General features: G+C 36.9%; 1 protein-coding gene across 4 annotated transcripts in view; it reads right to left on the bottom strand.

The window, feature by feature from the left end:
• CPNE3 (copine 3) overlaps window positions 1–17,759 on the bottom strand; it is a 33,539-nt gene that overhangs the window by 13,192 nt on the left and 2,588 nt on the right. For all 4 annotated transcript variants that reach the window (XM_064507785.1, XM_026099722.2, XM_026099719.2 and 1 more), the window contains exons 2-7: window positions 9,432–9,571; window positions 8,638–8,817; window positions 7,373–7,447; window positions 6,699–6,770; window positions 5,797–5,880; window positions 4,466–4,555 (exon numbers count right to left, since the gene is read on the bottom strand). In XM_064507785.1, the coding sequence (XP_064363855.1) occupies window positions 4,466–4,555; window positions 5,797–5,880; window positions 6,699–6,770; window positions 7,373–7,447; window positions 8,638–8,817; window positions 9,432–9,563 (633 nt within the window). In that variant the 5' untranslated portion in view covers window positions 9,564–9,571. The remainder of the gene's footprint in view (window positions 1–4,465; window positions 4,556–5,796; window positions 5,881–6,698; window positions 6,771–7,372; window positions 7,448–8,637; window positions 8,818–9,431; window positions 9,572–17,759) is intronic.

Here is a 17,759-nt window from a genome sequence, read left to right on the forward strand (position 1 = left end):
TTAATCTTCAAGGTTACTCAGAATTAGTAAATTCATGAAGGTTCAGCCCTAAATTCAGAAGCCAGACATGAGATTTTCTTAAGATTAGCAAATTTAAACAGTCTCTATGATCCACTCTTCATAGATCTGTATGTGTCAACTAAAATCTCTCTCTTCCTACATTCAACATTCAATACTAAGGCTTTTATTCAATCAATTCATGTTGTCATGTTGTGTCAACACCCCACCTCACCAAAGGAGGAAGAACAGGTCTAAAATAGAATTTCTTTCCATTTGAGATTCTTTCAGTTTAAGCCAGCATAATTTTACCACTGTTACTTTAACTTCATAATGTCCTCAATTTGGGTTTTTTTTTAAAGTTGAAGTTATGAATGTGCCCCAACTGTCCTTCTGAGTAAAAATTTACGTATTTAACTATAGCAGAATATGCTGCTACTTTATTTTATTTCACTTTAGCAAGACAGACAAGCTGGTTAACTTACTTCAATTAATCACATCATAGAAAAAAATTACATAACAATCAACAGTCAAGGTAGGAATGCCTCATTATTTGGGATCAAAACATAAGTCTTAAGAAAATTTTTCTTGAGTATATATGGCTTGAACTGAACAGCTGTCTTCATGTCTTTCCTTCCATTCGGAAAAAAATCCTATGCTGTATTCAAGAAAAATAGGTTGTATTACTTGCCCATTTCATTTAGGAATAACACTGTAAAATTAATAACTGCAACACACTGGAGCTTCTAAGAGAAATTAGGTTTCTGGAAAGAAACAGTAATGTTGAAGTATAAAATATGTGTACATTACAAGTTCTGCTCTGTGGAAAACATGCCTCTAAATGTTGCAGTTTGCACTGCTTCTACAATATCCTGAATACACTAATAAATAAATAAAATGCAAGCACATGCACTGATTATCAACTTAAATCTCATACAAGCAGCCACAGTACCAAAGGATTTGAGGTACATGGCAGACACATAAATTCTTTTGAATGCTGTAAATTAAACCAATCAGATACTCAGCCAAGTGCTTCAGTACCTGAAATTTAAAACTGGAGATATTTCCTGAGCCAAGAGGTATAGTATTTGTTCAAAGTTAGCATTGTTATTTCTTTTCCCTTTTTTTTAAAGGGTCAAAATTTGTCTTGCTTGATATATTTGATCAATCTAACCCAACACACATTTCCAATATTGCATTTCAAATATTTAGTCCAGGCAAGACAAAAATATTCCTCTTTTTTTCCCCACATGTGCTCTCTTGGACAGGTCATAACACAAGGGAATGTGATAAAATTGCATGTATGCTTTCCCCAGCAGAACTACACATGCTTGCTCCAGGAGACAGACACGTATTTTCAGCACAGAAAAACTTCACTGACTCACTGCAAACACACTGACATGAAAAGTAGATATAAATCCAGAAGACAGAGTATCATCTTGGTTTGTGCATTGCTGTGCATACACAAACTAAGCCATTCGATGGGTGAAAAGCCACTCATTAGGGAAAAGTTGGTGTTTTTACTTACTAAGAAAAATAGCCCATTTCGTATGCCACTGTGTGAGTATAAAAGTGTTAAAGCATTGTTTATCCATTCAACAGTATTATAATACAATTTCATTTGCATTTTAATGTTTGAAGTGATAGTTCCCAGATTTCAAAGTTAAGATGTACCAGAAGTTGGAAGTCAGCCTACTGCCTGCAAGCCCATAACAATTGCCAGTAAAATCAAATTTCCTCTGGAAATAAATCTACGCTTCTGAGGTAAGATTCCAAAGAACTGGCATTATTAAAAGCCTAGAGTATATCTAGTCAGTTGCTACAATTTCATTTTGGATGATGCTGGAGTTGAAAATCACTCCATCTTAACAGAATTATTTTAATCAAAGATCTATAGTTAAGATGTTTGTTTACTAAAAAGAGAAATATGTCTACAACATATGGAGAAGCAAGAGCTGTCCCAGCTATTTGGAGGAAAAGAGAAAGAAAAAAACAAGGAAGCAAAAAGAACAGAAGCAGTAAGCGAAGCAGCTTCTGAGGTTCTCGACTTGTAAAGTTGTTCATTACTCTGCTCTGTAATGATGTATTTTAATCCATGCAGGTGCTTGTGACACCCACATCCCGAGGGCTGTTAAGCATTTTCCAGGACTGCCTCAAGCCATAAAACTAATATCAGTCACATGCAGTTCATGCTCTTATTTGTCCTTTCCCAGAGGAAGAATAATGAGTGTAGTGGTTTGTTTCATTTTTTTTTTTCAAATATTAAAGTAAAAGATTCCTAGCATGCTCATGTTAGCTTATAAATGACATCTGGATTTTGAACGGTTGTTTAGCTTCAATTCCACCCCTAAACTAAGGGAATTCCTGCACAAAATCATTCAGAAGAAACATGACTAATTCAAAGTAAGATTCAAAATGCAGGAGTTAAAGACTAGCCCTGTAAAACTATCACTTCACAGATCTGCTTGACCCTCCGACAGAAAGTTCAGTTTTATCTGAGGAGCAAAGTTACTGATGTACCCTTATTCCAGATCTTTTGAGAAAGGGAAATAGCCTCAGCACATCGTCCTCAGTCTCTATACAGTCTTTCAAGGCCAACAGAACAGAATGGTTCAAGGGGCCCTCAAAGGAAAATGTTTTGGGGATCTGGGCTAAAAACAGAAGGGCTCTGTATTTTCCTTGCTGCCTGCTTTTGAAAGGACCCTGAGCTAGATGCTAAATTTGTTTGAGAAGGAAGCCTGCCAATTGTGTACAGAAGTTTTCTTGACAGAAACTGCTGCTGACTCAGTCAGGACTTGAGGCTTTCATACCAAACCCACTTTACATCCCAGTCGCTTGAGCAAGTGTTCTACTAAATCAGGTAGGCTCTAATTCTCAGGAGGCTCAGGATCCTAAACGCAAGGAGGAACCCCTGTTTCAGAGTAGCCTCGGTCAGCATCACAACCTTCAATTCTAATAAGATTCATTCATAGACTAGAAAAAATCATAGGTCATATTTACAGGACTTATTCAAAGCATACAGAACTGAGTGGAAAACATTAAATTCCAGGAATTCAGCCAGACTGCTCGTTAGCTGCTGTGAAGGAGCAGATCCAAGCTCTAAGAGCAGCATTCCCAGATGACTGCAATACTTTCATATAAGGAAGGTGCCCTTGCAGTTTAAGAGAAGGCCAAGAGAAAGTCTTCTCTGACTGATAAAATGGGCAGAGCATAGACTTTCCTCCTCTTTGAGCCTCTTCCATAACAGCATGTCCAAGCTTCTCTACAGAGAAGAAAAAAAAAAAGAAAAGAAAACATGACTGGCAAGCAAGGAGGAAGTTCTTGATTCTTGCCCTGTAGGGGATGAAACCCATCTTCTGGCACCACTATTTGGGCAGGGAATGGGAGAAAGAGGAAGTAAAGATCAAGATCCCATAAAGATACTTGGATTCCAAATTTCAGCTCAGGTTCCTAAAGATTTGAGAGCAAACAGCCTCATGTAGACAAATAAATATGCTACTTAGCAAACAACTGCATTTTGAAATGCTCTTCTGAACAGAAATATATTACATGGACAGAGAGTGAGGCTGGGGCCTGCCTTCTATTTAAAATGAGTATTATCTTCTAAGTATCAGTGAAAATTATCTTACTATGAACCTTCTAAACAAGTTCACATTGCCATGTATTTTTGAGGAAGTCACTGCTTAAAAGGTAATGTTTCACTTCAAGCATAAGTGTGCTTCACTCTAGAGGATTCATATCATCATTAATTTACTCCTGGTGGTATGCAGCAACCAGGAGCACCACACAAATTTTATTCAATCATTCATGGCTAAATTAACTGGAGCTGATTGCACCACTGTAACAAGAGGCTGAAAGAGGTCCAGCAGCTGCAACACATGTTCAGGAGATAGTTGAAGACTAAACAAGCAAATGTATTGTGATACGGGACAGGCAAGCAAGCAAAGAAAAAAAACAAGCAAACAAAAAGGGATGCTAAACACGTTTAACACATGATCTACATCTGTTAGCTCAGGTAGTGTATTAAGAATTCCATTAGTGTTACCTAATGCACCAGTAACAAGATGTTACAAGATTCATAAAACAGAAAAAAGTATGTTCTAAACTTTACCATGCATCTTTAACTATACAGTTCATGCGCTCTTAACAATACAGATGTTGGCCGATGCAATGCTAAAACTGCATAATCTAAATAAGAAACTGACCTGGAAACTTCAAAGCTATTTATGTTGAACTGTTTTCCCAGACTTTCAAAGACCAACTTTTACACATCACAAATTGGAGACAATTTTTTTTTTCCAAAGCGTGCCTACAACTTTGTGACTTTCAAATACATAATAAAGGAAAAAAACCCTTTCAATATAATTTGAAGCAAAAAGAAATAACTACAATAACACATTTTTCATTTATTACATTTTCTAATTTTTTGAATATATTCATAAGATGACATGCATTTCTTATATATTACCTTGATTGACTTATCCATGTCACTGTAACACAGAGAATTGAGAGAGATTTTAAATGGCCTCCAAACAGGATTCAAGTTGTTTTTAATAACCTGTAAAAAAGGCAAAATGGTAGTACTCACAAGAATGGAAAATAATCATCATAACTGGTCCTACCTTCATGCCATGATTTTCATAAGCAAAAACTGCTGACTAATACCACTGTCCATCACTTCCCACAACCCAAATCCTAACGTATACAATTTAAAACAACAAAAAAATCCTAACATGCAATACCATTGTCAAAACCAGATGACATCTTTTCAAATCCGTATTCTCTAGACTGCGCTGTGATCTACTGCATCATGCAGCTACTATTTTGGAAAGAATTTAAGATTTCATTACGTATATGTATATGCTGATACTAGTAGAGTCATCAGTGAATGGAAACATGACTTACCAGTAAAAACATGAAAAAAATTAAATTGGAACTTTTGAATAAACCAAAGCTCTGGAGATTACATTTCACTCCAGCCAATGCTTATTCTGAAACGCCACTTCTGAAAAATATTTCCTCAAGAATTTCTTAGTGTAGTTCAGCAGAAACACCATGCAAGAATAAGACGATATTTGCTGCACGCATGCGTCTCAAAAGCCAAAAGCTAAATAAATGATATTTAGGAATAATACTGATGGATATGCAGAGTTTGTCAATTAGAATGTGTCCATAATATAAAGTACCCTCTAAATTTGACTGAAATCAGTAGAAACTCTTCCTTTAAAAGCAATAACATGATTTTATACAGAAAAAGACCACACACAACAAGCAATACTTAAGTTATAGCAAAAAACTTCCAGCATGGTGGGGCGGGATATGCGTCTGTGTCACAAAAGAAAAAATAACTATTTTGAAAATTAAAATAGTAAATTATTGTAGCAACTTAAGAGGATTTTTAAATTCAGTAACATAAGAACTAACGTTCCAGCTCTTACTACACTGGAACAGCAAATTCTAGATTCATTATTTAACCTGAAGATGACTGGAATCCTCATGAACATGACACATTTTATGCAGAAGAACCACCTCATGAGAGAAACATTGCTTTTATAAATCTCACACAAAAAGGATTTCTACTTGTTTGGCATAGTACCTAAGTTTTGGTCAGGGCCTGAGTCTCTACTACAGGGAGAAATCATCAGAAAGTCAGTGGAACAGCTGAGATAATTTCTGTTCTGGTCTGCACATCAACTACCAGATCACTCTTCTTTTTGCAAGCTGCTGTGCTTCTAGCAGTATGACACACTGAAAATCAAATTACCTCAACTTCTCGGTTGTTGAGAGAAAATATCCTACCTCTGTTCTGTGAACCATCACCCAGTTTCCATCTCCAGTCTGCTTGTGGAATTCCAGATAAGGATCTGACTTGCCAAAAAAATCCTGTATTTAAAGAACACGCAATTATCCCAGAACAGCCTGTGGCATGAATGTCATTAAATGCTAGTTAAAATACACTTAGATTTAACAAGAACTAAACCTAATATTCAGGGAACAAAAACTTGTTATTACTCAGATAAGAAATTTAAGTTAGATTATATTAGCACCTGTGAAAGAGATACGGAAAACAGCACATAAAAGTTCTGTAGTGCCTATATACTAAATACCTGACAGTTCAAGCAAATTCAGGGGAGTTACTTATACTGTTACGTAGTCAGGGAGCTACTTATACTACTAAGTTGGACAGTAAGGAAATGATGGATTTGATGCAGTTCAAAAGGTCTCATTAAATCTACCAGAAAAAGTAACACTTTTTTCCATTATTAAAATTATTTCAAAAAATATTTTTAAATACAATAATTTCAGCCAGTCCAAAACTATTTAACATAATAGATTCAGGCACTTTAAGGAACACAAGTATACTCTCTATCATTTATTTTAATAAGCTTACAGGAGACCAGTTACACAACTGATCACTAATAGATACACAAAAACTCCCTTATCTTTTTAATTAAATGTGAAGATTTATATTTAAATGGAGAAGTGCTGTTCTAGGAATATCCCTGCAATAGTTGTAATTTATTTTAAAGCAGTCAATGTTATTCTGAAGTTATCGTTCTTCATTTTTCTTCTAGTGTAAGCAAAATCTTAATGGACCTGATTACTTCAACCAAACATAAGAATGAACATTTTAATGTTTCCTCTTTTGACAAGATTCCAATTTTACTGCTTCATCACAGAAACAGCAATCACTTAAATACCTTATTGTCCAATTTCCTTGCTTCTACTTCCAAAACAACTACTCTGTTATCCTTCACTTCTTCTGCTGTAATCTAGGTAAAGAAAATAAGAAAGATTATGTATCTTGTATTCAGAAACTATGTCGTTTTCTCATACTGTTCACAACACTCCTATGACAGCTTCAAAGCAAATCATGTTTACTCAGAAATGAAGCATTAAGAAACGGGGGAAAAAGAACAATTTGATTTGACATTGGGACTCACTACACATCACTGTCTGAAATACATTTAAATTCAGTATTTAAGAATGATGACGTTGGCAATTAAAGATGCTGCCTGAACAGCAGGACGTCAGGTGCTTTACTCTAGCCCCAACTGATTTCGAAAACTTCCCAGTGCACTTGGAAGTGGTCAAGTGCCTGCTGGCACACTGGCACATGCACAGATACTTCACCCCATGAGCTCTGTCTATTCCCCCTTGCTGTCAGAGATGCATGCAGTGAGTCTTCCACATGCAGAAGTTGGGCAACCTTCCCTTTTGAAAACAAAGAAATAATCAGTACAAAAAAATCCAGAATGCTGTAAGATATTCTTTCTAGCACTGTGGATTAGACATGCTGTGTTCAAGCCACAAAACAAACCAAACAAACATACAATTTATTAAGGACAAATGCTGAAAAGAAGTATTGTCTTACCGTAATACTGCCTTTTCCAGCAGGTCTGCCATTTTTAAGCACTAATGGTTTTGTTAAAGTCTTGGTAGAAACTATCTGCCAAAACAGAAGTTGAGTATCAAGCATTATTATTAGAGCAATCAAATTGTTTTTCAAATGCATGAAACGAGATAGTGACGTATTTTCATTTTAGGAATGTTTCCTTTGTCATGAAGATGAAAGGATTACATTTATTTCCTATTTTCCGCTACAAATAGATAAATAATACCTGATGCATTTCCAATGTAAAAATATACATATATGCAGATGAACACATGCAGAGTTTCTGGAGCAGAATAAAACAAAATGCCTTATAGCAACATGATACACATAGATGGACAACAATAGTATCTTAAATTACAATCTGAAGTCGTTCTTAAGTTTTTCATAAATACCATTTAAATACATGCAAGCCACCTTTCATAAACTGCTTCAGCAAACATATTTATAAACACAACGTGTTTGTCATGCAAATAAACATCAGCCTCCTCCTGTAGGGCTTCTAGTTGATTTTGTTTTATCCTTTTCAGGCAACGTTTTCCCAGAAGACACTCTACTCATTCTCTCGGTCTTTCTTTACTGTAAGAATTAATGACTAATTTGAAATTGTTAATTAATATTATTTCATAATGCCTCCTTTTTCCTAATGCACTTTAAATAAAAATAATTTAAACATAGAGGAGGAAAAATCGAGACTTTCCTGAGAAGAAATACCTTCAAAAGATCTACTAGAAAGCGCATGTTTGAAAAGAAGCTGCCTGAATGTGACAGCACATAGCGAAATTTTATAGCGAAATCGGGGAGACATCAACAGTAGGTGCAACCAGAATCACTGCTTGCCTCACATGGAAGGCAATCATTATCAAGATTAATATGGTCCTTGTGAACACTCATACATTGTCATACACTAATTCTTTTATTTTTGGAGCATACAAATAAGAATTTGAGTATCAGTGTAAATAACTAGCAATTATTACTTTGTGCGTACTGGCAGTCCTCTTACTCTTAGATAGCAATCTGGACAATCACCATTCTAGAGTAAATTTTAAGGCATTATCTCAAGATCCTTTGCAAATAAAAAAGTAGATACTGAACTGAGGCTGGAAAAAAATAAATGGAATTCTATTTTCAAATTACAGTACCCTGCCTACACAAGAACATAGTGATAAATTTAAGATAAAAGTGATTAATGACTTGTGATAAGCTTGTATTTTTTTAATTACAAAGGAAATCATCTGCATACTTACTTGACCCAGCGTACATTCAAATTCTCCAAGGAAATCATCATCACTTAGATCAAAGGTCTTGTTGTCAATGTCATATATTCCAAATTTAAGTTTCTGAACAAGCTCAAAATAATAATCGATTAGGAATTTCTTGGCAAACTTTGGGTTCAAGGAATTCTTAATTCTTTCTGTGCGATCAACCTGGAGTTAGAAAGATATCGCTTTACCCAGAATTTCACCAGCCAGTTCAAACAACTACAATAAGCACCCAAATCAAATCACTTATTATTAAAGGCCTTCAGAAGAATCTTCTTAGTTAAAATATAAAGACATACATTGCTACAGATCTTTTCATCAAATATAACTAACCACTGTATGTTACAAAATCCACTGCTGTGAGTCAGAGATATTTGAGAAATGGTTTCTCTTTGCTCCCTTTTAGTATCTACTCCCATATCTACTCCTGTGTGGGAAAGATCAACATAAAGGCAGCATATTTTCAGATCCAAGATGAGACCACAGTTTTGAAGGACTGTATTTATAAAAACACACTTAAGCACTGGAAGGCTTCTGTCTGTCCACACATGCTTAGGGGAAATAGTACTATAAATAGTAAGCAGATTTAAGTACTTCTTAGAAAAGAATTCTTGTGTGCTACCTGTATACCTATTACAGACATAAGCTAATGAGAAGTATTCAGTGGTACTGGTAAATAATTAAAATATTTTAATGAAATTTTATGCTCCAGTGTTCGAATAAGGTCCAACAAATTAGACTGTATTTTCAGCAGGATCATGAGAAGCATCACACTTTACCTCATACCACTGCTGACCACTTGTGTTCTGGAGAAGGACACACAGCGGGTCTGACTTGGAACCAACATCTTTATCCAGGAGATCAGTGCAGGCAACAGTCAGCTCCACCTTCGTCACACACTGTGCCGCCATTTGCTAAGCTAGAAAGTAGCAATAAAAAGTCATCGTTAAAAAAGGGATTAAAAAGGAAACATTGGAAATTTCACAGGGCATTATTCCTCTGACTGATCATTAGAATCATTAGCTTGTCAGCGTGAGATCTGAGACTCTAAAATGCCATCTTAAAGATTTATGATGTACTGACATTATCGAGAAAACTGTCACACTTTTGGCTTTACCACATAGGGATAAAACTTCACTTCAAAATCTGCATATAAGAAACAAGATCAAGTTTCTTAGAAAGCCTGGGGACCCACATGGAACGTAGGATACACCACGAAGGAAGCACAGTGGTTCAAACTATTGACAATAAAGTCTGTCACATGTTTTCATGCCCAGGTTTTTAGAAAACCAGGTAAACTTTAAATTACATCCTGTAAAACACACATGAATGCCAGTATCTTACAACATAGCTATGAATAAAAACTTAATGAATTAGAAAAAATCACATGAAATACTCTCCCACCAATGCTCTGTAACAAGCCATGAGTTTGGCAGAACTAGAAAATTAGTTAAATGTTTATTGTCGGTAACAGGAATATATGATCTTGTCTTAATAAATCTTCCAAATGAAATATAATTTTTGTAATAGGGATAAACAACTCTGAAGTCAAGTAACATATTAGGAGGAAGTGTTCTTTCTGTGGGCTCATAAAAAAAAATAAAATAAAGGCTTTCTCACATTTCCTCTGAAGTAACTCCATCATTCTCTACTGGAGCTAAGATTACACCAGCAGATAATTACAAACCTATAAAACAGCTTCATTGGCAAGTATGAATCCCACCCTGGGATAACAGGCATTTTCAAGCCAGACTTTGTCTGAGCAGCAGACAGATACTTTCTTTATATCCAGCCTCTCAACTATACTGCAAAGGAATACAGCTGATCTTTTCTGACACCTCTTTGGGAAGTAAGCCTCAGCAGTACAGTTGCCCTTGACTCTGAAAGCAGTACTAAAACTTCCCAGAGACCAACCTTCAAAAGCAATCTATCTTGGGAGTTCCCAAACCTCTCTACCTTCACGTTCTCCTTCTCCATAGTAAGAGCCCGCAGTTGAGGTGCAGGGTCATTCTGGATCAACTGACCTTGAAAATGCATGAGAGGCAAAAAGGAGTAAGGAAGGAAAGGCATCTGCTTCCATCTAGCCAGTTCACTTCCATCACATGGTATACTACACATTGCAGTGTATCTGAACCAGAAACTATATTTAACCCAAACTCTCTCTCTTCACTGTATTTATACAACTTTCAGTGAAAAGGAATTTATTTTAGAGGCAAAACAAGAAAGAAAAAAAAAGACAAGAAAGAGGAACAATGAACTGTAAATGCAGGAAAAGGAAACACTGCAATCAGAGTTTCCTGAGGTTTCTTATATTTCACTTGGCCATGTTTCATATCTTGCCTCTCCATCTCTGTTTTGCTGGCTTAGAGATTGACCTTTTGGGACTGCTAATAGAATATGAATAATCTGTAATGCAACCACCGAAACATCCATGCACGCGCATTATTTATAAGAAGCACAGCAGATTTACAGAAATCCTCTATACCTCCCAAGCACCTAAATGTGATTCCATCTTTGAGCACACTTTCCTCCTCTGACTTTACCAAGTTTTGGTCACAGTCTTTGGGGGGAAAAAAGTGAAGCTCCAAGTATTTAAGTTGTTTTCAAGCCAATGTTTTTGAGCCTTAGAAAGCGCATCTTTAGGAAGCAGTCTGCTCCCTTTTTCCTGGTTCTCTTTTTATATAGGCATTTTCCATTCCTTATTCCTTCTCCGGCTGCCAGACGGAACTCATTAAAGGCCAGTGGCCTTGCCCATAGGACCCAGTGCAGAGCAGAGCAAAGCATGACTCCTTAATGGCTGTTTCCAGAAAAGCAATCTCATGCCTACAAAATGATGTTCTAATCTCCAGTGATGCTACAACAGCATGCACAAAGTGCTTTCCTGAAATGAAAGAGAATTCAAACTTGGACTAGGACATGTTATCAAAACAGTCAAAATTTTCTTGCTCTAACTTCACCGAAACTCTAAAGAGTAAGGTAAACCTTAAATAAAGTTCTCTCCTTTAACACAGAGAGAAAAGGAATGAACAAACTGCTCACTATCTCTTCATTGAAATACAAATGCTGCTGTTTGAGACATAATAATTAGGTTGATAGTAGCTAAAAGACACAACTGCTTATGAGAACATGCATTTATCTGAGTGGAGGAAACTGAATTTGAAACCCAGATATAAAAGCAAAACCTGCCAAGCCCTGAGATGGTCTTTTACCCTCTCCATCTCCAGTTTTGTAAAATGCGAGATGAAAATAATGCAAATTATTTTCCTTGGAAATTCTGAAAATATTAGGAATAAATATTTATATAATTGAAAAGGTCTGTAATATTTTTAAAGCATATGAAGAAATAATTTTATTATACTTGAAAAAATGACAGTATATTTCTCCATAATAATGCAAGACTGATGCTTTTATAGTATATGATTGTGTACAACCTGATTTTTAATAAAATAAACATTAATAGATAACAATATACTTACCAGTGAGAAAAAGTCATACTTTATTAACTCAAAATACAATATTTATGATAGCAAAAGTTTTAACACAGGTATAAACAACAGATATTTCTCTCTCAATGTTACAGTCATTACAGAACTTGTGGGGTCATGCAGATCCTTCACACGTGCAAAATCAGAAGTCTTTTAAACAGTAGCTGTTGCAGCTCTGCACATGCTGTATAAAACCTCGTAATCCCTCGTAAAAAACGCATAAAGGGGAGAACAACCACAGCTCCACCCAATTCTTCTCATGTTTGAAAGCCTGTGTTAGCTGACACGTGAAGGACAAGAAGGTGATTGGGAATAGTTAGTGTGGATTTATAAAGGGAAAATCGTGCTTAACCAACCTGATAGCCTTCTGCAAGATGACTGGCTAGGCAAATGGCAGGAGAGCAGAGGATATCATTTATCTCTGCTTCAGTAAGGCTTTTGATAGTATCCCATAACATCCTCATAGACAAACTGATTAAGTACAGGCTAGATAAGTAGACAGAGAGGTGGATTGAAAATTAGCTGAAATTCGGAGCTCCAAGGTTGTGATCAGAAGCACAAAGCCCAGCTGGAGGCCGGTCACTAATGGCATACCCCAGGGGTTATTACTGAAGCTAATACTGTTCAGCACTTTCATTAACAACCTGGATGATGGGGCTGAACACACCCTCAGCAAGTTTGCAGACAATAAAAAATGGGAAGAAGTGGCTGATACACCAGATGGTAGTGCTGCCATTCAGAGGGACCTTGACAGGCTGCAGAAACGGGCTAACACAGATTTCATGAAGCTCAACAAAGGCCCCCCCACACTTCTGGAGAGGAATAACTTCATGCACAAGTACAGGCTGCGGGTCAATCAGCTGGAGAGTAGCTCTGCAGAGAAGGACCTGGGAATCCTGGTGGACAATATGTTGAATAGAAGCCAGCAATGAGCCCTGAGGGCAAAGAAGGCCAATGGTATCCTGGACTGCATTAGGAAAAGTGTTGCCAGCAGGGGAAGGGAACTGATCCTTTCCCTCTACTCAGCACTGGTAAGGCCGCATCCGGAGTGCTGTGTCCAGTGCTGGGGTCCCCAGTACAAGAAAGACATGGACATACTGGAGCAAGTCCAGTGAAGAGCCACAAAGATGATTAAGGGACTGAAGCAACTCTCATATGAGGAGAAGCTGAGAGGGTTGGGACTGTTCAGCCTGGAGAAGAAAAGGCTCGGGGGGCTTTTATCAATGTTTATAAATATGTGGTGGGAGTGTTTAAAGAAGACAGAGTCAGATTCTTCTCAGTGGTGCCCAGTGACAGGACAAGAGGCAATGGACACAAATGGAAACTCAAGAAATTCTGTCCGAATGTAAAAAAAAGCATTTTTTCATTGTAAGGGTTGTTGACCACTGGTACAGGTTGTACAGAGAGGTTAGGGAGTCTCCATCCTTGGAGATGTTCAGAACCTGACTGGACACGGTCCTGGACAACCTGCTGTGGCTGACCTGTTATGGCAGGGGAGTTGGACCAGATGATCTCCAAAGGTCCTTTCCAGCCTCAACTAGTCTGTGATTCTGTGAAAACTCGCAAAGCAGATTTGGAGGTTAGATGGTAGGATGTCCAAAGATAATAAACATTTCCAAGGATCAAAGTCACTGTCAGGTAAGTAGGCATCCTCTTTTTGAAGACATGGTGGAACACAAAATGTGGCAAACTATAAACCTTTCAGGGTGGTGGAGATAAGGAATCCCAGCTGCACTAGTATATTAGCTCTTGAAATACCATTCTACAACACACAACATCAGATGCAAAATGTTTCAGATATATGACTGGATTATTTGCAGATTTGGGATACTGGAATCATTTTAGATAGACAGATTGTGTTGCCTGGTTTCTGGCAGGGTGAGTTCTGACTTCGAGTAGGGAAGATACATCATATAACAGGACACTAATTTATTTATTCAGTTAGTTCTTATCATGAAAGTAACCTGTGCTTCCCACTGGCTAAATACATCCAAAACCTCCGCTTTTCCCAATCCTTCAACTGTTTGTCCTCCAAGCAGGGTACACCAAAAAGTAAGGTAAAGCATGCCAAATTGGAGCCAGATGACAACTTGATATTGTTTTTAATTGGAATAGCTTTTATGATCACAGGAATGTATCAGGCTCTTAAAAAACATCGACAACTCTGGATAAGACTGACAATTACTATATAAAGAGAATGGCAGAGCTGACAACATCCAGACTCTTAGCTGCAGTAATGTATGGTCACAAAGGAGATGCTTTCACCTGATCCTGTGACACATCTGAGGCATTCAAGAGCATGATTAGGTCTACTAAACATATTACGGGTCCTTCTGCTTCAGCTGTGATTATCAAAGGGAAACTGTAAATCAAAGATTAGTCTTGTCTTGCAGTTACACTGATCATAATGTTCTCACAATTCTACTAATGATTCTACTGAAGACAAGCAGTATCCCCCAAATAACCTGGCCTATGTCAGCTTTTAAACAGAAACTAAAAACACATAGCATTCTGCTTGGAAGGGAAAGATCTATTATCAGCATCTTCTTCTAACAGAGCACTTAGGAACTGCCAGACTGTAACAATCATGTCAATGCTGCAATACCAGAGGAGAGTACAGGCTTGCCCAGATGACTCTCTAGGGTAGTACAATTATATGTTCACAGTTACAGCTGCTTAAGTCAAATTTGACAAGCAGAAATACATGATTACATAAAGACGAAAGGCCTAATAATGTGAGCACTGCTCTAGCTGGGTTTGGCATCACCACCTTTAGTAACAAGTCTCTAACATTTTCTGATTTAAGAAAGCTGTTGCTGTCATGGGACATTTTCTGCCTCCTGTAAACTACAAATGACAATACAGCAATAATCTGTATTCTGTATTCACCATGGAGCCCTGATGGACAGAGAAAAAGTAAGGGAAACACTTCAGAACTTGCTAATACAGTATGTTTCTGATCAGCTAATCTTCCAGCTACAGATGCTCCAACACTTAAATGCGTTATGCAAACTACGTACCAGATAGAAAAAGGCAGTACCATACAACAAGTAGTGGTCTGCTTCTCCCAGAAATATCAAGCATTTCCCATGACGCTGGACAGATGACAACATGGAAATAAATAAATTATGTAGATACACTATAAAATGAAAGTCTTGAAACAATTCTTATCTTGAAATAACAAAGGTGAAGCTTTACTGTCCTGAATGTAAAAGGAATGCAATTATTCGGTCTCTACTCTTTCAGATAGGACTAAGACACCACTTCTTGCAAATAGGTATTTTTGTGCTAAACATCTCTAAGCCTGTACTGCTTGGAACCTCTTCTACAGAGGTACATCAGACAAAGCAAACGCAGGACATCTTGCAACAGCCTTTCACAAGAAAGGTTCCAGTGAGGAGCTGGGACAAAGGTAGACAAAACAGAAATTAAAGAAAATAACCAGGGAGACAACATCCATCTAACAAATAAAACCTGCGACAGCACTCAATACATAATCTCAGCATTAGCCTCTACTATCTCTTTGTAACGGTTGCAAACACAAAGAAGCTAACCATGCACAAGCAGGGAACAATAACGTGCCAGGAAAATGTCACTGCTACTGTGAGAAGCAGACAATCAAGCTGTGACAAACAAGGATGCTTTCCTCCACCGAGGGGGCTGGTAGTGACAATTTATAATATGGCACTGGACTGTGTGTGTGTGTGTGTGTGTGTGTGTGTGTGCGTGCACACACATCCTATGGAGAGAGACTACTTCACAAAATCTACCATTTCATATAAAGTTAAAAATGCCAAGGAAAGTCTGTAACTTAATTTCATCACTGCATTTCAATGTTAGAGGCTTCTCTAAAAATCACAGCTTCAAATAATTCTGGCTCCTCTTTTCCTCTCTCTTCACAAGTAACACAGCTGATAAATTCTCCTGTCGCATTAACTGATGTGTTGACAAACTGATTAATATAAACAGCTGAAGTAACATGTCTTAACTTGAATTGTTCCCCACGTACTGTATTTTAAGAATCGCATAAATCTTCAGTATAAGTTGTATCTCATCACATTCACAATCCAGTATGTATTAAGGAACCATATTGTTCTTAATTGAACAAGTGGAATTATGTTGATAAATATAAGACCCTCTGACCACACAACCCATTTTATTGCAGAATATGCCCAGAAAAAGTAAGAGCTAGTACATAAGAAATCTGAGGTATATGAGTGTGTGAGCAGGTAGAATTTGTTTTCTTTGTGGGCAATAAATCATCCATTTACATAGGCTTCATCATATTCATGCTGTTCAAATATTTATCTACTAGATTGCTAGCAACACCAGAGTAACAAGTCAGGCAACTATTTATAGATAGATACTATATATAAAAATTTACCATTAACTTATTCTGCCAAATAATTTATTTAAAATTATATTTTTAAAAATCCCATTGTATAGACCAGAATCTATTAATCTGACTTCCAGGACTCCAGTCCACACAATGACTTAGCAATGCCATTTCTGAACACCCTTTTGTTGACCCTTTTATTCCTGAATACATGTGTTCACCTCAGTGTTCTTTCCAGCATCAGCATCATTTCCATACAAAAGCTTTTAATAAATCTGGGTGACGTTTTGATCTGAGCTAGCTGAACTATAAAAGTTAATATTTGGCCCTGAACAAGACAACTAAGAAAAACAGATCTCCTGACTTTTAAATATATTTTATTGTATTAAATAGCACTCAAGCAGGGGAAAAATGGGTTTCTTGTACATACGTTTTATCAGTCAATTCGTTACTGAAAACAAAACCATGCAACCTGAACAGTATCTTAAAGCATGTCATTTTATTGCAATGTCTACATGCAAAGGCGCTGACTTACTTTACATAATTAATAGTAGCTGGAAGAAAAAAAAGAGAATATATAACCACAACTCACTGAGTTTTATTGCATAAACAAGATGCAAGTGATCACATGTTTTAGACTACTCCTTCTTACAGTTCATTTCAAGTCTGGCATGTTGTGACCACACTTCATTGTTACAAATACCAGTTCTTAAAAGTGAATTTACGGTAACTGACTGCAGAGGTCTGCCTGGGCACCTCTCAGAAGGCTAAAGGTTCAGTAGAAGCATACAAATGTGAAAGAAAAGGAGATGAAAACCAAGAATTTCTATTCCCATATGACTTTCAAAGTAACAGGGCCAAATACGCCCTGGTTCTTATTAAAATGAATAATCTGTTGAACATTGCACATGTCCATGTAATGAAAATTTATGAGAAACCTAGAGTCATTTACCGTTACAGAACAAAGTACGATGTAATTCAATCATTAAAAAAAGAGCTCAAAAAGAAAAATTCCTAAGAGTTTAAGAATAAAGATGAGACTACCTTCCCCTCCACATTCAATGCTTTTTTCAAAAGGTAACAGTGTTTTACATTAAGTAGACTAAAATCAGTAGCTTGCAAGCTCCCACCTTGGCCTTTGCACCAAGAAACCTATGCTTTCCTATGCTATTAAAGGTTCTCTAAGATAATACAGTAAAAACACTACACTACGCTACGCTGGTCCAACATATCATTCAATACAAACCATAAAGCTACCAGCTACCTTCAAGCTGTGAATCACAAAT

Source organism: Dromaius novaehollandiae, chromosome 2 (genome assembly GCF_036370855.1).
Source record: "Dromaius novaehollandiae isolate bDroNov1 chromosome 2, bDroNov1.hap1, whole genome shotgun sequence".
NCBI lineage: Eukaryota > Metazoa > Chordata > Aves > Casuariiformes > Dromaiidae > Dromaius > Dromaius novaehollandiae.